This window comes from Macaca thibetana, chromosome 15 (genome assembly GCF_024542745.1).
Source record: "Macaca thibetana thibetana isolate TM-01 chromosome 15, ASM2454274v1, whole genome shotgun sequence".
Taxonomy (NCBI): domain Eukaryota; kingdom Metazoa; phylum Chordata; class Mammalia; order Primates; family Cercopithecidae; genus Macaca; species Macaca thibetana.
Genome location: NC_065592.1, coordinates 5231508 through 5252166, shown reverse-complemented (window position 1 = coordinate 5252166; position 20659 = coordinate 5231508). Strand labels below are relative to the sequence as shown.

At 52.2% G+C, this 20659-nt stretch overlaps 1 protein-coding gene and 1 pseudogene across 8 annotated transcripts in view; one reads left to right on the top strand and one right to left on the bottom strand.

The window, feature by feature from the left end:
* The first annotated feature begins 6182 nt into the window (after positions 1–6182).
* LOC126938195 (uncharacterized) lies at positions 6183–6280 on the top strand (annotated as a pseudogene).
* Positions 6281–11211: 4931 nt separating this feature from the next.
* Positions 11212–20659, bottom strand: part of RALGDS (ral guanine nucleotide dissociation stimulator) — a 50688-nt gene continuing 41240 nt past the window's right edge. For 7 of the 8 annotated variants that reach the window (XM_050759809.1, XM_050759810.1, XM_050759805.1 and 4 more), the window contains exons 8-18: positions 20296–20399; positions 19584–19668; positions 17698–17766; positions 17183–17269; positions 16679–16711; positions 16237–16358; positions 15962–16057; positions 15431–15632; positions 15014–15256; positions 13698–13812; positions 11212–12260 (exon numbers count right to left, since the gene is read on the bottom strand). In XM_050759809.1, the coding sequence (XP_050615766.1) occupies positions 12085–12260; positions 13698–13812; positions 15014–15256; positions 15431–15632; positions 15962–16057; positions 16237–16358; positions 16679–16711; positions 17183–17269; positions 17698–17766; positions 19584–19668; positions 20296–20399 (1332 nt within the window). In that variant the 3' untranslated portion in view covers positions 11212–12084. The remainder of the gene's footprint in view (positions 12261–13697; positions 13813–15013; positions 15257–15430; positions 15633–15961; positions 16058–16236; positions 16359–16678; positions 16712–17182; positions 17270–17697; positions 17767–19583; positions 19669–20295; positions 20400–20659) is intronic. The other variant, XM_050759806.1, reaches the window with a different exon arrangement.

The following is a 20659-nucleotide window of genomic DNA, read 5'->3' as shown; positions in this document are numbered from 1 at the left end:
GCCCCTCACAAGTGATTCTGAGGCCGCCCTGTGCCCCCCACAGGTGACTCCAAGGGAGCTCAGATGCCTGCAGTCATTGGCTTCTAGCATCCCACGAGCCTTGGTCTCAAGAGGCCGCAAGGGTGGGACCCCAGGGGCTCCCCTCCCGTCTTTAGCTCTTCCTGAATAAAACCTCATTTCCCTGTCTGGAGTCTTTCTTCACTCCCAGGGCTAAGCTGCAGGAAGGAGTGGCCGTCGGTTACCCTTACAGCACCAGGTAGGGGCCCAACCTGTGACCCCATCATCTCGCACAATCCCCAGGCTCTGGGACGTCGATGGTGGCATCCTCACTTTCGAGTGGAGGAGGCGGGCCCAGGGAAGTTGATTGGCAGGCCCAGGAGTGGGAGTCAGGCACAGGTCACTCCAGAGCCTGACCTTCCCTGAATGGAACCAGGCTGCTGGCCCCCAGGGGTTAGATTCTGTCCTAAATGGTGGGAGGGCCTGGTGGCAGCTGCAGTCAGAGAAGGAGGCTGTGGCCTCCTCTAGACTAGGGGAGCCCAGCCACACCCACATCCTCTGGGTGCAGGGAGTAAAGTCTGTGTTCTGACTGGGGTCTTGGGAACCCACCTGGGAAAAGAAGGGGATTCTGCTCCTCCAGCCGGATCCAAGTCAAAGAAAGAATCACACATCACTCCCGTAGGCTGGAAGCAGAGGATGGGGAGGGTGCTGGGCAGTAGGCGCTGGGTGGTGGGCCTCTGTTGTGGGGGGTGCCCAATGGCGCTGGCAGAGTTGACGGGGCAAGGGGCAGAGGGCAGAAGGCGGAGTCAGGAAGCACTCCTGCCTCTGCTGGCTCCAAGCCGGGGCACATCACCGAGCAGCTGACCAGCCTGACTTCACCATGGCCTTGTGGGGTGGGTACTGTGCACACCCTCATTTTAGATGTTTATAGATATTCAGAGGAAAATGAGGCCCTGAGAGGGCATCACGTGCCCAAGGTCACTCAGAGCAAGGATTTGAACCCAGAAACCTGACTCCAAAGCCAGTGATCGGAACAACGTTGGGGGGTCTTCTTCCCCAGTCCTCACCCACCTTCTAAGCGGGCGCTGCGGGGCAGGGTGGGGCTCAGATGAGAGAAGATTCTGGAATCCTGAGCAACTTTGCCTGGGAGGACTCCGCGGTAGAGGGCAGCAGCACCCAAGGACCAGCTAGCCACTCTCTCTGTCCCTCCAGCCTACAGGTGGGAGAATAAGTCTCAGGGCCGACAAGTTCCGCGGCCTTATGCAGCAGAGCTGAGCCGGGACGAACCCTGTACCCCGGAGAAGCAGGGGACACCCTGGCTGGCTGTGACCACTTTGGCCACCCTGGTCTTCCTGGGTTGGTCGAGGGGTCTCCGGTGTAAAAAGGGGACTCCCTGTCAAAGACTGAGTGAGATGGAACTCCCCGGCAATGTAGGCTTCTCCCAGCGACTGTCCTGGTTCTCTTGGGCAACGGAAGCCCGAGGATACAATGATGTGTCCCTCTTGGCCGCACTGGTACCCACAGGGATTATTGTGTTTCTACCTGTGGGGTCAGCTCTCAGGAGCCTCCAGCACTGTGGGAGAAACCCCTGGGACTCTAGTGCCTCTTCCCAGCCCTCAGGACTGGCACCTGTCTCTTCTTGAGAGAAAGCACAGTCATGCCTGTCATTCAGAAAATCACATCCCTGGATGGCCAGCCACGTCAGAAGGGATGGGCTGTGGGGATCCAGGTGTGTTCCACCTCTGGGCTGCACCCACCTTGCCTCGGCTTTGGTTTGAATGCTTGTCCCCGCCAAAACTCATGCTGAAATTTAATCCCCAATGTGGCAGTATTGACAGGTGCTGTCTTTAAGAGGTGAACGGATTCATCCATTCATGGATTCATGGTTAATGGGTCATCATGGGAGGGTAGCTGGTGGCTTTGTAAGAGGAAGAGAGACTACAGCTAGCATGTGAGCAGGCTCAGCATCCTCACCACATGATGCCCAGTACCGCCTCGGGACACCAGAGTCCTCACCAGCAAGGCCCTCACCAGATGCAGCCTCTCTGAGGCAGGAGGAGAGGGAACTAGGGAAGCCAAGGGTTAGGGCGGAAGCAACGGAACAGCAGGTGCAGTCAGTTCACATAAGCCAGAGAACAGCAGGTGCAGCCAGTTTACATAAGCCAGAGAACAGCAGGTGCAGCCAGTTCTAGGCAGGATTGGGGAGCACACAGGCCACATCCTCACTCCTGTGATAACAAGTCAGGAGCTTCCACTTCAGCCTCTGATTGACCGTGGGCCAACCCCCTTCAGCCTTTGATTGGTCCCAGGCTAATTGTTCATAGGCTGTAACCAATTGGAGGCCTCTGAAGGGCATCTGGGGTGTTCTTTATAAAAACCCTGAGAAGCGTTGCAATCACGAGGCGCTTGAGTCATTTGCTCGGGCCTGCTCCCACCCTGTGGGTCGTACATTCACTTCGTCAATCAATCTGTGCCTTTGGTACGCTGTTCTTTTGTTTTTTGTTGTCGTCGTTTTGGTTTTTGTGTTTTTTTTAGACGGAATGTCACTCTTGTTGCCCGGGCTAGAGTGCAATGGCACAATTTGGGCTCACTCTAAACTCTGCCTCCTGGGTTCAAGTGATTCTCCTGCCTCAGCCTCCCAAGTAGCTGGGATTACAGGTGCCGGCTACCACGTCCAGCTAATTTTTTTGTGTTTTTAGTAGAGACGGGGTTTCACCATGTTGGCAAGGCTGGTCTTGAACTCCTGACCTCGTGTACCTCGGCCTCCCAAAGTGCTGGGATTACAGATGTGAGCCACTGCGACTGGCCTGTTTTGTCTGTCATTGCTTCATTCTTTGGTTACTTTGTGAGTTTTGTTCACTTCTATGTTCAACACACCAGTAACCTGGACAACTCATGACCAAGACCTTCCATCCTGTAACACCTCAACCTTGGACTTCTCAGCCTTCATAATTGTGAGAAATCCCTTTGCTTTATAAATTACCCAGTTGTAGGTAGTCTGTTATAAGCAACAGAAAATGGACTTTAAAAGCCTCTATGGCAGAGGTGAGCCCTGCTGTGTGTCTGGGTGATGCCTGCAGCTGTTGAGAGGGAGGGGACAACTCAGAGTCGCCTGCAATCCATCTGGCTCTTGCCATTACAGACTCCAGAGAATGAAGTTAAAAATACAAGGGCAGGCTGGAGGCTGTCTGGGGTCCTGCTGACTCCCCATCCCAGGAAGCCCGGAAGAGCACTGGGGTGAGCTTGGGCCAGTGCGTGTTGACTCACAGGGTAAGTGTTTGAGCACTTCATTGTAAGGCTGTGGCCTTCTGTACTTGTGGATCCTCAGTCTCAGTGGCCTCCCTCCTCCCCCTACCCCAACTCCCGTGTCTCATGTTTAACACCCCCACCCCCCACCAGGACATAACCAAATCTCAGGCTGTGGACAAAGAATACAGTCACTCCAGGAGGCTATAAGCTCTAAAGCCTCAGGGCCCAGCTACCCTTTTAGGATGGATCAGTAACAACACGACTCAGTCTGTAAACTGGTGATCACCTGAGACTGGACCTCAGCATCACCAGACCCCGGGCTTCACCTTGGCCATCGGGGGAGATGATGGAGGTCTCTTGCTGGCAGGAATCAACACCCTTATCCTGGCACTGGGCATTCATGAGGCTCCAGCAGGACGAGTGGCCACAGTGTGCAGGGCAGACGGGCTAGGGCTTTCCAAGGTGTTTCCGGATGACATCACTCTCACAAGGGGTTGTAGGAATGCTGGCGTCCTGGTTCACAGGTAGACGCTAGAATAACACATCACTCTGGAAGGTCAGAAGCAGAGGATACCAAGGGTGCTGGGTGGCAGGTGCTGGGTGGGGGGCCCCAGGGGGTGCCCGGTGGCTCTGGCAGAGATGTTGGGGCAGAGGGTAGAGACAGGACTACCCACATCTCTTCCGGGTCCAAGCCCAGGCACTGCACTGAGCATTTGACCAGCCTGACCTCACCATGGCCTTGTGACGTGGGCACTGTGGGCAGGAATGCTTATGGAATGAGGCCGACTGTAGCCCTAACACAGCGTCACAAGTCTTTCCCCAGACAGAAAACGCACAGGCAATGGAAATCTATGGTTAGGAGCAAGGATTCCCATCTAAGAAAAAGCGTGGACCACAGGCCTCTAGAGGGGACTGAGGGGGCAAAGTCCTGCCCGTACACTGGCTAACACTCTTCCTTCAGCTTTTCCCCCGCTTTCCATATTGTACATTTTCTCTGTTTATAATTTGTCTTAGTGCTGACTAAATTACAGAGTTAGATCTTGAAATCCACAAGTTCCTAATTGGTGATCAACAGAAACCTCAGCAAGACGCTCAGAAAATGCTCCTCTTCCCTAAAGCTGTAGAAAGGCAAACACTAACCTGGGCTAGGAAATGGTCCTTGCACATACAATTTTTTTTAATTGTGGTGAAACATATATAACATAACTTATGCTAATTTAACTTTTTTAAGAGTAGAATTGAGTGGCATTAGTTTGATTCACTGTTGGGCAACCATCACCACTATTTCTTTTTTTGTTGTTTGTTTTTTTGTTTTTTGAGACGGAGTCTCGCTCTGTCGCCCAGGCTGGAGTGCAGTGGCGCGATCTCGGCTCATTGCAAGCTCCGCCTCCTGGGTTTACGCCATTCTCCTGCCTCAGCCTCCTGAGTAGCTGGGACTACAGGCGCCCGCCACCGCGCCCGGCTAATTTTTTGTATTTTTAGTAGAGACGGGGTTTCACCGTGGTCTCGATCTCCTGACCTTGTGATCCGCCCGCCTCGGCCTCCCAAAGTGCTGGGATTACAGGCGTGAGCCACCGCGCCCGGCCCATCACCACTATTTCTAAAATTTTTTTCATCACCCCAAATAGAAGCTCTGTATCCATTAGCTAACTCCTCATTTCCCCTCCCTTTAACCCCTGGTAATCTCTATCCTTTCTGTCTCCATGAATTTGCCTATTGGAGATGTTTCTCATAAGTGGGATTGTAATGTTTTCAAAGCTTATCCATATTGTAGCATGTGTCAGCACGCCATACCTTTTTTTTTTTTTGGAAGCAGAGTTTCCCTCTTGTTGCCCACGCTGGAGTGCAGTGGCACAATCTTGGCTCACTGCAACCTCTGCCTCCTGAGTTTAAGCAATTCTCTGGCCTCAGCCTCCCAAGTAGCTGGGATTACAGGGGCTCACCACCATACCCGGCTAATTTTGTATTTTTAGTAGAGATGGGGTTTTACCATGTTGGTCAGACTGGTCTTGAACTCCTGACCTCAAGTGATCCACCCACCTTGGCCTTGCAAAGTGTTGGGATTACAGGCATGAGCCATTGCACCTGGCATTTTTATGACTGAATAATATTCCATTGTATGTTGCTGGCATGCAATGGTGCATTCTCTTAGAAAGCATTCTCTTCTCATCCCTTTTATTTCTGTAAAGTTAGTAGGAATGTTCCCACTTTCATTCCAAATTTTAGTAATTTGAGTCTTGTCTCTTTGTTGATCTAGTTAAAGTATTGTCAATTTTGTTATTTAGAAAGTACCAGTTTTTGATTTTGCTGATTTTCTCTGTTTTTCTATTTTCTATTTCGTTTATCTCTACTGTAATCTTTATTTCCTTCATTCTACTAGCTTGGGTTTAGTTCGCTCTTTTTCTAATTCCTTAATGTGTGCAGGTAAGTTGTTGATTTGAGATCTTTCTGCTTTTTTAATGTAGTCATTTACAGCTATAAATTTCCCCCAAGCACTGCTTTCAATTCACCGCATGCTGTAAGTTTTGGGATGTTGTGTTTTTGTTTTCATTGTCTCAAGGTATCTTCTAATCTCCCTTGTGACTTTTTTAGACCCACTGGTTGTTTAAGAGTGTGTTAAGGCTGGGTGCAGTGGCTTACGCCTGTAATCCCAGTACTTTGGGAAGCCGAGGCAGGTGGATCATGAGGCTAGGAGTTCAAGACCAGGCTGGCCAACATGGTGAAACCCCATCTCTACTAAAAAAAAAAAAAAACATACAAAAATTAACCAGGTGTGGTGGTGCACGCCTGTAATCCTAGCTACTCAGGAGGCTGAGACAGGAGAATTGCTTGAACCTGGGAGGCAGAGGTTGCAGTGAGCTGAGATCACGCCACTGCACCCCAGCCTGGGCGACGGAGCAAGACTGTCTGGATTCGGGGAGGGGAAGAGTGTTAAGATCCTTTTGTAGTTGATGAACGTGATGGGGTGTTCACACACATGTGTGAGGTGTGTCATCCTCAAACCCTATTATGTTGGCACGTTAACCATCTGACGTGAAAAAGAAAAGTGTGTTAACTTCCACATATTCATGAGTGTTCCAGTTTTTCTTCTATGGATTTATAATTTTATCCTATTGTAGTTGGAATGATACTTTGCATAATTGCAATTTTTAAAAATTTATTGCTGGGCACAGTGGCTCATGCCTGTAATCCCGGCACTTTGGGAAGCCGAGGCAGGGAGATCACCTGAGGTCAGGAGTTCGAGACCAATCTGCTTAACATGGTAACACCCCATCTCTACTAAAAATACAAAAATTAGCCAGGCGTGGTGGCAGGTGCTATAATCCCACCTACTCGGGAGGCTGAGGCAGGAGAAGCACTTGCACCTGGGAGGCGGAGGTTGCAGTGAGCCGAGACTGCACCACTGCACTCCAGCCTGGGCAACAACAGCAAAACTCCGTCTTAAAAAAAAAAAAAAATTAAGACTTCCTTTATGGCCTAACATATGGTCTATCCTGGAAAATGTTCCATGTACACTTGAGAAGAATGTGTAGTCTGCTGCCGCTGGTTTGAGTGTTGTGTATATGTCTGCTCAGTCTAATTGGTTTATAGTATTGCTCAAGTCCTCTTTCCTTATAGATCTTCTGTTTGGTTGTTCTTATCCATTATTGGAAATGAGGTGAAATCTCCAATTGTGTATTTCTCATTCAATTATGTCAATTTTTGCTTCATATATTTTGGGTGTTGTAAGTGTGTATATGTATATAATTGTTGTTTCTTGATACGTTGAAGCTTTTGTCAGTGTATACTGGCCTTGTCTTGTTACCGTTTTGACTTAAAATCTATTTTGTCTGATAAGACTATAGCCATTGTTAAAATATACTATTTTCATGGAATAACTTTTTCCAACCTTTTACTTCCAACCTTTTTGTATCTTTGTATTCAAAATTTGTCTCAGCCGGGTGCAGTGGCTCACGCCTGTAATCCTAGCACTTTGGGAGGCCAAAGCGGGTGGGTCACTTGAGGTCAGGAGTTGGAAACCTGCCTGGCCAACATGGTAAAACCCTGTCTCTACCAAAAATACAAAAAAAAAAAAAAAAAAAAAAAAAAATTAGCCAGGTGTGGTGGTAGATACGTGTAATCCCAGCTACTCAGGAGGCTGAGGCAGGAGAATTGCTTGAACCTGGGAGGCAGAGGTTGCAGTGAGCTGAGACTGCACCACTACCTTCCAGCCTAGGCAACAGAGTCAGATTCCACCTTAAAATAAAATAAAATTTGTCTCTATAGGCTGGGCGTAGTGGCTCACGCCTGTAATCCTAGCACTTTGGGAGGCCAAAGCGGGTGGGTCACATGAGGTCAGGAGTTCAAAACCAGCCTGGCCAACATGGTAAAACCCTGTCTCTACCAAAAATACAAAAAAAAAACACCCAGATGTGGTGGTAGATACATGTAATCCCAGCTACTCAGGAGGCTGAGGCAGGAGAATTGCTTGAACCTAGGAGGCAGAGGTTGCAGTGAGCTGAGACTGCACCACTACACTCCAGCCTAGGCAACAGAGTCAGATTCCACCTTAAAATAAAATTTGTCTCTACAGGCTGGGCGTAGTGGCTCACGCCTGTAATCCTAGCACTTTGGGGAGGCCAAGGCAGGTGGATCACCTGAGGTCAGGAGTTCAAGACCAGCCTGGCCAACATGGCAAAACCCTATCTCTTCTAAAAATACAAAAATTAGCTGGGTGTGATGGTGGGCGCCTATAACCCCAGCTACTTGGGAGACTGAGGCAGGAGAATTGCTTGAACCCAGGGGGCAGAGGTTGCAGTGAGCTAAGATCATGCCACTTCACTCCAGCCTAGGTGAAAGAGCGAAACTCCATCTCAAAAAAAAAAAAAAAAAAAAAAAAAAAAAAAAAAAAAAAAATGTCTATACAGCATATAGATTGATCAAGTTCTAACAAATCCATTCTGCCAATCTTTTTTTTTCCTGAGACAGGTCTTGCTCTTGCTCTGCTGTCCAGGCTGGAGTGCAGTGGCAGGATCACAGCTCACTACAGGCTTGACCTCCTGGGCTTAAGTGATCTTCCCACATCAGCCTCTTGAGAGCTGGGACCACAGATGCACACCACCATGCCTGGCTAATTTTAAATTTTTTTAGAGACAGAATCTCACCATGTTGTCCATGCTGGTCTCAAACTCTGGGGCTCAAGCCATCTCCAATCTCAGCCTCCCAAAGTGCTGGGATTACAGGTGTAAGCCACTGCATCTGGCCCAATCTCTGCTTTTTAATTGGAGAATTTAACCTATTTATATTTATAGTAATTAATGAGAAAACCTTTACTTCTGCCATTGAGCTGTTTGTTTTCTGTATGTCTTATGACTTTCATTCCTCAATTCCTCCACTACTGCTTTTTATGGATTTACTTTTGTACAACTGATTCCTTTCTTTGCTTTCCTATATACTTTTTAGTTATTTTCTTACTGGTTACCTTTGGGATTACAAGTAACATCTTAAACATATAACAATCTAGTTTCAATAATATCAACTGAATTTAAGTAATATACACTGCTATTATACATCTTCCCTCTTTATACTGTCAGTCACAGATTATATCTTTACACATTGTTTTCATTAATGTGGATTTATAGCTTTATGAATTTTACCTTCAAATCATAAGAAAAAAGGATGTTACACAAACCCAAAGTGCAATAACACTGGCTTTGCTAACTACCTGTTAGTTATCTCTACCAGTGTTCTTTAGTTTTTCATATGGCTTCAAATTACTGTCTAGTGTTAATTTTAACTGGAAGGACTCCCTTTACCATTTATTGTAGGATAGGTCTACTAATAAAACTCCCTTAACTTTTATCTGAGAATGTCTTAATTTCTCCTTCATCCTTAAAGGATGTTTTGCTTCTTCTTTCAGCACTTTATTTATTTTGAGAATATTTTTTGAGATGGAGTCTTGCTCTGTCGCCCAGGCTGGAGTGCAGTGGCGTGATCTTGGCTCACTGCAACCTCTGTTTGCTGGGTTCAAGCGATTCTCCTGGCTCAACCTCCAAATAGTCAGGCCTATAGGCATGTGCCACCATGCCTGGCTAATTTTTATATTTTTAGTAGAAACAAGGTTTCACCGTGTTGGCCAGGTTGGTCTCGAACTCCTGACTTCAGATGATCTGCCAACCTTGGCCTCCCAAAGTGCTAGAATTACAGGTGTGAGCCACCACACTCACCCTTCTTTCAGCACTTTAAATATGTCATCCTATTACCTTCTAGACTCCTTGGTTTCTGATGATAAGTCAGCTGTTAATCTTGAGGATCTCTTGTGTGTGATGAATCGCTTCTTACTGCTTTCAAGATTTTCTGTCTTTTGACAATTTGACTAATAAATTTGGGTATGGATCTCTTTGAGTTTATCCTGTTTGAAGTTCCATGAGTTTCTTGGATATGGAGATTTATGTCTTTCAACAAATTTGGGAAGTTCTGGACCATTATTCAAATAATCTCTGCCTTTTCTGAACTCTGATTAAATGCATGTTGGTACATTTAATGGTGTTCCACAGGAACCTCTAGTTCTGTTCATTTTTCTTCATACCTTTTTCTTTCTGTTCCCTAGACAGAGTAATTTCTATTGCCTTATTGTCCAGTACACTGATTCTTTCTTCTGCCTGCTCAAATCTGTTGCTGAACCTCTCTAGTACATTTTTCTTCTCAATTATGCTTTTCAGCTGCAGAACTTCTAGTTGGTTTTTTATAATTTCTATCCCTTTATTGCAAATCACCCATTTGCTCATACATTATTTTCCATGGTTTCCTTTGGCTCATCAAGCGTATTTAGGACAGGTGATTTAATGTCTCTGCCTAGTAATTTTAATGTCTGAGCTTCTTCAAGGATAGTTTTTGTCAAATCCTCTTTTCCCCTGTGAATGAGCCACATTTTCGTTTCTTTGTAATTTTTTGAGAACTGAACATTGAGTATTATAATGCAGTGACTCTGGACATCAGATTGTCTCCCTCCGCAGGAATTGCTTTTTTATTTATTGAAGGATACAGTGTTCTGTGTCCATAGTAACTTCTCCAGGCTTATAGTTGTCAGGCTTATATTTGTATTTTTGCCAGGCTTATATTTGTATTCCTTGTTGTGTACAGTCACGAAGTTTCTGTTTTGTTGTCTCTTGGTCAGCCTCTGACTTGATGGAGATTCCCTTAACTGTTAGAGTTCAGCAGCATCTCCCTTCACCAAGTGTTCCCCCGGTGACTATGTCCAATCAGGTTCGAGTCCCCAAACAGTTTATTCTGATAGTTTTCTTTTTAATCGTTTCTGTGGAGAGACTGAACCGTGGGGTCTCCTGCTCTGCCATTTTTTGCTGCAAATATTACTTTATTATTTTTTGAGATGGAGTCTCATACTGTTGCTCGGGCTGGAGTGCAGTGGCGTGATCTCAGCTCACTGCAACCTCCGCCTCCCAGGTTCAAGCGATTCTCCTGCCTCAGTCTGCTGTGTAGCTGGGATTACAGGTGCCTGCCACCAGACCTGGCTAATTTTTTTAATTTTTAGTAGAGATGGGGTTTCACTACATTGGCCAGGCTGTTCTCAAACGCCTGACCTCGTGATCCACCTGTCTTGGCCTCCCAAAGTGCTGGGATTACAGGCATGAGCCACCGTGCCTGGCCAGAAATGTTACTTTTAAAGACAGCTAAATTTCAGAAATTCTTGCTATGCCTTGTGAAAGTATCTCCAACCTCTAGCCCCAGGAGTTCTGAGGGCTGTCTCAGCACATTCCCAATTGAATGATGCCGAAATGAACATCTGCTGTATGAAAGGTAAACTTTGTGTTTCCTTCAGTGTGCTGAGAAAGGTGGCTGGCTTTTCCTGTGCATAAAATCACTGGATAATCCTGCAAGAGTCCTTATTTTAACATGGAATGTGAGAGTCTCTATCTCATTTTAATTAAGACAGGCAATGAAAGAACAAAACTGCAATGACCAGGCTATAGTAGAAACAGGATTTTAATATAATATTCAAGTCTAGCATTTGCTATTTACAACAAATAAATATTGCCCCTCCCCAATCAGTAAACATTTTTTTTTTCCTTTTTGCTTTTTATACAAATAGTCAATCGCCCCACCCCCACCCCAAATCCTCCTTCCTCACTAACCCCCGTCTTGCATGGTCTCGTAAAGCCCAGGACGCAGTGGTGAATGGCACTTGCAGTGGCATGAGATTCAACATCGATGGGACTCAGCTGGGACTGTCCTCATTTACCGGGTGCAGAGTCTGGTCCATGAAGAGGGTTTCTCTCTCTGCTCCCGGGGGAGGGCTGGGGTAAGTGGTGGGTGAGACTCCCTCACTCTCAGTTGGCCCTGATGATGGAATCTTTGGTGCAGCCTGAGAAAGGCTAGAGTGGTGGGAGGGGCCGGGACCCCTGCGAAGGTCACAGGCCAGTGCCCGTGGGCATGAGGAGAGAACTGCAGTGGTCAGACATGGTGGGTGAGTGGGTGCTCTAGGGTGCCCATGGCACAGGTGGCAGTGACCCACACCTGGGAAGGTGTCAGGGAAGTGTACAGAGGTGGTGCCCGGGGGCAGGCAGGGCACCATGCCCGTTGGCACTGCTCCTTGGCAAAAGTCAGCTAGTCCTCTGGTTCCAGAGAGCAGAAGGCACCTAAGGCAGCAAGTGGTCCACGGGAGGCCAGGTCAGCCTGACCAATGGCAGGCGTCAATCCCAGCAGCAGGAGAGGTTCAGGATGAAACTGGAGTCTGGGGTACCCTGGGCTGGCAGGTGGGAAGAAGGTGCCCAGCTGGCCTGGGCCACTCTGGTCCATAAGTGCTCGGCTACCAGCCAGCCAGACCCTGGGGAGATGCCCTCAGAAGATGCCCTTGGCAATCTTGAGTCCTTTCTGCTTCATGCGAGGGAGGGTTGAGCTGGCTCCATGCTTGACCTTCACTCCCTTGGTGAAGGCCCGCTTCTTCAGGACAAAGTCATAGTTGGCGGTAGAGTTCATGGCATAGAAGACATTGGCGTTTTCAGGGATCTTTAGCTCTGGTGGGGGAGGGGCAGAGGGGTGATCAGTGGTGCTCCTGGGAGCCCTGCAGGATACCCCTACCACTTGAGAGCCCCTATAGGGAGCGTCTTGATCCACAGACCTGAGATCCCCCTCCAATACAGCTCTGGGACTCCAAGGACCCCTCTCAATGACTCTGCCTAAGGATACTCTCTGCTGAGGTCCTCACAAAACCTGGTGACTCTTGTTTAAACAGGGACTGACTCCAGAACATTCCGGCTTGGCCTGAGCTGGCAGAGGGTCACCCTGTCCTGACCATACTGCAGTGCTGGCTGCCCAGCTGGAACAGGCATTCTAGAATCCAGATCACCTTCTGGAATCCTGCTCCACTCAGGACAAGGGCTCCAAGGACTAGGAAAGGACAGGCTTGCCCCAGGGCTCTGGCGCCCATTCCAGGGAGGCCTCTACTCCTTCTGGAACCCTGGCACCCAGCAAGCGCTTCCTCTTGGCTCCATTTCCCACCCTCTCCTCCGGCCCACAGCCTGCTGTAAACCAGAACTGGGCTCGATTCGTGCTCCTGCCGACATGGTGTGGCTTTTGGTCATCATCTTTAACCTCTCTAGGCCTCGGTCTTCCTTTTCTGTAAGATTGGGGGTCCCACCTACCTTGCCCACCTAACCAAAATGGTACAAGAAGCTGCCAGAGGATTTAGACTATAACTTCTAGGGATCATAGGAGTCATTGCTAACTGTCTGGGCTAATGGTGGGGGGTGGTGTTCAGCTCACTGGAAAGAAAACAGTTGATAATATTTGTAGTTAACTTTTATGGTGCACATAGATGCTTTATATATACATGCACATATCTATATATGTGTGTATATACATATAGATTTTTATATATATGATCAACCCACTGGTTACTTTCATTTCCATTTGGGGAAAAGAAGAGAAGCACAGAGGGCTTAAGGAACTTGCCCAGCGTCTCCAGGCCCAGGACACCCCACTCTGAGCCTGCGCTGGTTCTTGACACTTTCCCAGTTTCTAGAACACTGAGTTGGCCTCCTAGTAGCCTGTCCTGCTTTTAGAGTCTCACACCCATGGATTTTAACACTTGACACTTTGGTCTACAGTGGTCACCATTCTTTCTAGAGCACATGTTTTCCTGTCTTAGCCAGAAAGGGTCCCTTCCAGTGGGCCACCTGGCAAACCTGTCCCAGTGAAAATGCCTTTTCTCTTTGCTCCTCACTGATGTGAGTTTTGAACTGCCTATTCACGCCTAGGGAAGGGCACACACTGGGGAGGTCCAGTGGTCACTGGGGGCAGCAAGCAGACAATGGGGGCAGCCAGGGCTGCCCTGTCCAGTGTCCACCCACACTCTGCTGGTGAATTTTCTGGGGCCAAAGACTTCCGACCTGGGGCTGGGGAGTGGTGTGGACCTGCCCCCTCCGCCATCGCCCTCTGGTCCTCTGACTTACTCCGGTCATCGGAGAGAATCTGCAGCAGCTCATAGTCCTCCGGCTCATCCTCCTCCAGGTTGTGTTTGTCCATGGCCTTGCGGATTACGGCCGGAGCCTTATCTTGGCTGGTCACCTGCATCGTGGCGGGGCATGGACCATCAGGGAAAAGACCCTGGAGCAGCTCCCCCAGAGTGCAGTGGCTAAGGACCCTCTGGAGTCCCCTCAGCAACGGGCACAGGCACTCACAGCCTCTGGCCAGGTGCTTGGTCCAGAGAGGGCCTTGTCACCCTCTCCTGCTCCCCAAGTGAGGTCTCCGTGGAATGAGAATGGGTCTTTCCCAGCAGTTCCTACCCTGCTTCTCCTATAAGAGCCTGTTCCCTCCTCCCGTGCTTTCCTGGGAAGCCCTTGCCCCTCCAGGATAACAGCATCATTGAGCCTGGGGAACAGTCCCTAGTCGAAGCCATGGAGGTAAGAAAGGAGGGGCTGGCCAGGATGCTCAGTGCAGTCAGCACAGGCCAGGCCCCTGCTCCCTTGACCGAGGCCCAGAGCACAGGCGGAACTCGGACACAGGGCCACCGGTGACTGCTAACCATGCTAGCTCCCGGCAGCGAGAGGCTCGGGAGGGTGTGTGAATAATGGGGCACCTGGCCCAGTGTGGGGTACAGAGAGTGGGAGTTACAAATGGTTCATCTGTTGCAGGACACCTGGAGGATGAAGAAAGAGCCTCCAGACAAACCCATTCTGTGGGCACCTCCCATCAGCTGTCTGCAAGTGCTATCCAGACTCTGACCCTGCTGGCCCCCTCCAGGGCTCCCAGCCTGGTTGCCACAGCGGCCTCCTAACCAACACCCCTGCGGTTCTGACAGAGAAGCCAGTCATTTTCCTCCCTGAGAAAGTTGAGGTCCTGACAGTGCTCGCGGCCTATGTGGCCAGGCCCCAGATACTTCCCTGACCTCATCTCCCCCACAGCACTGCCCCTCCACCTCCCGGGGGCTTTGCACGGCTGCTCCTTCCCTCTCCCTCTGCACTCAGGCCAGCCTTGTCCCTGATCACTACCTTCTTCATTTCTGTACCTGGCTGACATCTGTCCTTCCCCCCAACTAGAAGGGGATCCCAGGAGGGTAGAGATGGTGCGCTGTGTTCGGGTGCTTCTGCCACCAGTGGAGGGAGGGACCCAGGCTGCCCACCCGGCTGCCCACCCAGCCGACCGGTGGAGGGAGGGACCCAGGCCGCCCGCCCGGCTCAGCGGTGGAGGGAGGGACCCAGGCTGCCCACCCGGCCGCCCACCCAGCCGACCGGTGGAGGGAGGGACCCAGGCCGCCCGCCCAGCTTACCAGGATGCTCTTGTACATGTTGCCGTTGTCCACGTCCAGGCTGACGCGGATGATGCAGCAGTCGCCCACCTGCTGGTTGTAGAGCGGCAGCGCGGAGCTGGAGTTGCAGAGCCCTGAGACGGAGCGTTTGTGGGTGCGTGTGGCAGCCACGGGTGTGGTGGAGGCTGAGGAGGACGAGGTGCTGCTGGAGGCCGAGCTGATGCCGGAGGTCTCCGGGGATGACTGTGAGGCTGATTCCCAGAACTGAGGGAGACGGCAAGATCAGCAGATCCCCCTGCCCTGTGGGGCACCCCAGGCCAACAGCCAGATGGGGAACCTTCTAGAAGCTGTGTTCAGGATCCAGGGCTTCCTGGTCCCGTGCACGGATTTGGAGTGGGGAGATGAGGAAGGATATTGGGGAGAGGGGCAGGCAGTCACCTTCTTTTCCTGGCCATCTGGGGACTCCGGGACGAAGCTGATGTTGATCTCCTCCACGTCAGAGCTGGAGGAGCCGGCCGAGTGCACGCTGAGCGCGTCAGCAATGTCCCCGCTGCTGAGGTAGGGGCCACACCTGAGCTGGTCACAGGACTTGGAGTGGGAGCTGCCGCTGGTACTGAGCTCAGTGCTGGGGGCCTGGCGGCTGGGTGAAGGGTCGGCTTAGTTAAGGGGACTCCCCAAGGACACACCCCACCCCCATAGCCCCTGCACTCTGGGCCCGAGGACTTTGCTAAGTGCTGGGACAGTTGCCAGTACTCCATTCACCACAGCCATCTGGGAGAGCATTTAATATCACCCCATTTCACAGAGGAGAAAACTAAGAGGTGAGGGGAACTCATCCGGGTCTCAGGGCCAGTCAGCAGCGGGGCAGGATTCCAGCGCCTGCTGCCCTGACTCCCCGAGCCCAGGCTCAGCCCTGAAGCTTCTGAGCCCCAAGGCAGCTGCCCCTGCCACCCCTGACCAGGCCCTTACTCGCTCCAGCGCTTGACAATGGCTGTGTTCTTCTTGGTCCTGAGGGTGTTGCTGGCTGACTCGGATGGGGGCTCCAGCTCGCACGACAGGTTGTAGCTATGAGCAGAGGGTAGTGGTGTGATGACCGGGGACCATGCTCCGGCCTTCCCCCAGCACCTGCCCAGAAGCTGGAGTCTGGGTGCCCCAGCCTTCTGCAGGCAATAGGGGCTGACGGTGATCATAGGTCATAGCTGCTGGCCCTCTGGAGCCGTCCCCATTTGCCGCCCCGGCCTCACCTCTCAGTCTCACTGAGCCGTTCCACGGCCCGGAACCAGACCCCAAACTGCTCATCTGGCGTGATGCTGTAGTTGTTGCAGGCCGACTGCAGCAGCTTGATCTGGGCGATCACCTCGAACTCCTGGGAGCGGAGGGAAGCACAGGGCGGTGACAAGGCCCGGGCAGGACAGGGGCCAGTCTCCAGGTCTTTGCTCTTGGGGTCCCCTCCTCACCTCTACTCCCATTCAGGCCTTCCTGTTCTCAAAGCTGGGCTCAAACGGCCATTCCCCAGGAGGTGGTCCTGGACTAGAACCTCCTACCCCCACCCTCCAGTGGGAGGGGACCCCCTTCTCTCTGTATCCAAATGTCCCATGAATTTAAGAGGGAGAGGGTGGGAGTCGAGTGTCCTGCCCTGGTGGGTCTGTTTTCCACCCTCCCCCAGTCAGGGCTGCAGCTGCTTACCTTCCTCCTCTTCTCGAAGTTGATGAGTCTGCCCTGGAAGGTGGACACCCAATGGCCATCAGAAAGTGACCCCTTGACCATTACAGCCTCCCCACCTCATGCTGTACTACCAAGAGCGCCCACCAGGGGGCAGGGCACACACACCCCTGGACTGGAGTCCATGCTGGGCACCAGGGCAGGGTGACATGCGCGCAGAGGCTTGGGGACTTCTTGTCCAGCCCTCTCCGAGAACAATGGACTAAGGCCTCAGGTGAGAAGGCCGTGCTCAGCTACCACGTGCCATCTGACCTTGGAGGGCCTGGCTTCCCCCTGTGCTTCGGGTCACTGCCTGAGGGATGGGCTGTGTCTCACTCAGCCAAACCGTGCTTCAGCTCTGTGTTCGGGCAGCCCTGGGGTGTCACCAGCCGGGCATTGAGCTGTTTACTCATTGCTGGGCCCAGCCCCCACGGCTCAGGGAAGGTATCTCCACCCGGGCCCCACTCCAGCCTCGCCCAGCATACTCACATACAGATAGTCCTTCATGGCGGTGTCCAGCATCACCAGGTCGGTGAGGAACGTGCCCAGGTAGGGAACAGTGCCCTGGATGATGCCCTGTGGCAATGGGGTAGAAGGATGAGCAAGACCCCTCCCCTGAAGGCTTTCTCAGCCCCCAGACCCAACTGGCCTCACTTGGAACAGCCTGGGGACCTCTGGGAGCCTCCTGGAGCCTGCTGCCTCCCTGGACCTCAGACTACCTCTAGCCACCTCCCTGGCTGGCATCTGGGAAATGCCGGGTTCCTGAGTCTTGTGGCCCCTGGTCCTCCCCAGCCCCACGCCCGCCTGAGCTGGCTCTGCCAGGCCTATCCTTTCGTGGCTGCAGCTGGTCCTCCCAGATATCAGCTGATCCAGGCATGGCTCTGCCAGGGTCCAGAGGAGGCCACCTCTAATGGGGCCCACAGGCACCATGGCTACAGACGAAAGGGTCCCTCCTACCTACTCCCAGGCCAGCCCCCTTCCCCTCCGCAGCCTCGGGCACTCACCGTCTCCTTTGGCCGTTTCTGGGCTCTCTTGGGGTTCATCTCCAGCGTGGCAAACTTGGAGGTCCCCTCCTGCCAGGGTAGAGAGGACAGGGTCAGCGAGGCCCTATCCCCTCAGCCCTTGGCCCTCAGGCACCCTGACCTGGGGCGCTGCCAGTGTGCTTGGGTTCCAGGGCTGACCCTGGTATCAATACTCATTAGGGTGGGGTCCTGGGCTGGCAGCCTGGCCTTCCTGAGCCTGCCTCCCCCTCTGGAAAGTGCGGATGAGAACTCCGCCTGCTGCATGGTGAGGTGGCTCACGCCTGTAATCCAGCATTTTGGAAGGCCAAGGCAGGTGGATCACTTGAGGTCAGGAGTTCAAGACCAGCCTGGCCAACACAGTGAAATCCCATCTCTACTAAAAAATACAAATATTAGCTGGGCATGGTGGTGCACACCTGTAATCCCAGCTACTTGGGAAGCTGAGGCAAGAGAATCCCTTGAACCCAGGAGGCAGGGATTGCAGTGAGCCGAGATCGTGTCATTGCACTCCAGCCTGGGTGACATAGCGAGACTCCTCTTAAAAAAAACTGTAGGCCGGTCGCGGTGGCTCAAGCCTGTAATCCCAGCACTTTGGGAGGCCGAGAAGGGCGGATCACGAGGTCAGGAGATCGAGACTATCCTGGCTAACACGGTGAAACCCCGTCTCTACTAAAAAAATACAAAAAACTAGCCAGGCGAGGTGGAGGGTGCCTGTATTCCCAGCTACTCGGGAGGCTGAGGCAGGAGACTGACGTAAACCCGGGAGGCAGAGCTTGCAGTGAGCCGAGATCCCGCCACTGCACTCCAGCCTGGGCGACAGAGCAAGACTCCGTCTCAAAAATCTCTGCCTACCTTGCAGGGCCTCAGAGACTGTCCACTACAGCCCTGTTTTGGCTGAACACTCCTTTTCTCCCTTGAACCTTCCGTGAGGTCAGTACCCCAGGGCTGGCATTCCTCCGTTTTCCGGATGAGGAAACTGTGGCCCTGAGATGGGCAGCGACTTGCCCAGGGCCCCCAGGGACTCAGAACAGGCTTTTCTGTCCTAGCCAGAGGCTCTGCCCCATCTGCCTTTACCCCTGTTTAGCCACTGATTGGGATGCCATCCTCTGGGCTTCTCGTGCGTGCTGGGGCCCCCAGCAGAGCTGTGCCACGGAGGGAGAGGGACAGGTGTTCCAGAACCCTCTGCGATACTCCTCTGTAGGGAACTCTGCGTTCGTCCACGCAGGAGGGGGGCCCTAGATGTCATTTCGCTGACCGGGCACGCCGGGGCACCAGGCAGTGACACTTGACTCCCTCTGAGGCCTCGTGAATCCATTAGTCCCTGAAAGTTCTCCTCAGTCATCTAGGGTGTCTGCCATGGCTAATGGGGTACCATGAGAAGAATGCTACAGGGTTCTCTGGTCAGTGTCTCTTCTCAGGGCAGGGTGGGGAAGCCACACAGGGCCTCCAAATCTACCTGCCAGGTACGGTCACCTGGCCCTTGGCATCCCCTGCAGCTCCTGTCCCTGGGGTAGGCAGGCTGCCTTCTCCTTGGGTGTGCAAAACAGACAGAGGTAGGAGCCTGGCCTCCCGGGGACAGACGGGGCCAGTGTGGGGGCAGGAGCTGCATCCCCTTCCCAACCAGCGAGGAAGCCAGAGACCTGCTACTACTCCTGGCCCATCTACTACTCCTGGAACCTCCACTGCCACCCTTACTGTGTGGGATTAACCGAGGCCCTGTCCCTCAAACGCCCAGGGGCCAAACAGATCCCTCTTCCCTCTTTGTGCACACGGGAAAGGAACTTTTCCAGCAAGAAGCGAACGCCACCACCCCCCGCCCCTGCTCCTTCCCCTGCCCCCGTCTCTGCCTCTGCCTGCCGCCACTCCACCTTGATGAGCAGCTCCCGGCTCAATGAGTAGTTGTTCTCATCTGAGAAGATCTCCGACAGCTTCTGAAAGATCCGGAAACTGTCCCTGTCAGAAGGGCAAAGAAGGGAGGAGAAAGCTAGCAATGGCGGGGAGGGGTGTGAGTGCAAATCCATTTTACTTTAGAGTTGAAAGACCCCAGGCTGCCTGAACACAGCACACAGGGTTTTGCAGAGCACCAATGCTCTGCAGGTCTAGGGAGGGGGCCTTCATGTTGGTGCAACAGGACCCCTGTTCCCGTTTCCAGTGAGCAGCTATTTCCAAAGGGTTTTTTTTCTTTTTTTGGAGACAATTTCAGCCACCCAGGCTGGAGAGCAGTGGTCCGATCTTGACTCATTGCGACCTCCACCTCCTGGGTTCAAGAGATTCTCCTGGCCTCAGCTTTCCGAGTAGCTGGGATTACAGGCGTTAGCCACTGCGCCTGGCACAAAGGTTTTGATATCAATAGCATAAGGGTTCTGTGGCTACAACATGAACACCTGAAAATCTCTGATGTGGCTCAACCCACCATCTGACAGCTTAGGAAGCCGAGCTCTGAGGCAGAGCTGCCAGCTCAGGTCAGTGGAGGATCCCTGTGCTCAGGGTTTGTGGCCTCCCACTGGCTCACTAAGCGGGCAATGCCAGCCCTGTGGGAGGTCCCCAGTGCAGCAGGAGCTCCTATAGAGGCATGCCCACCTGGAAACGTCTTCCCACGTCTTCTTCAGCCGGTGGATGGAGTTGCTCTGCAGGGCGGAGAGGATGGCATACAGCGACGAGAAGTTCTTGAGGATCCGGCACTCCTGGCCGGGAAGAGCAGGAGGCGTGAGGTGGGGCTGGGGCTCCCAGTTTGCCTGGCCTCAGTCCCCCTTGGCCTCCCCTCCCCTCCCCTCCTAATGAGACAGACACTCAGGGAGTCCCCAGAGGGCACACCTGCGACCCAGGGGTGACAGGATTTTAGCTCAACCTAAGGAAACGGCGTAAGGAGGACGTGAGCATCCAGGCAGTGGGCTGGGAGAGTCGAGGGAAGCGTGCCCCTGGGAAGAGGGGCCTGGGGCCTGTA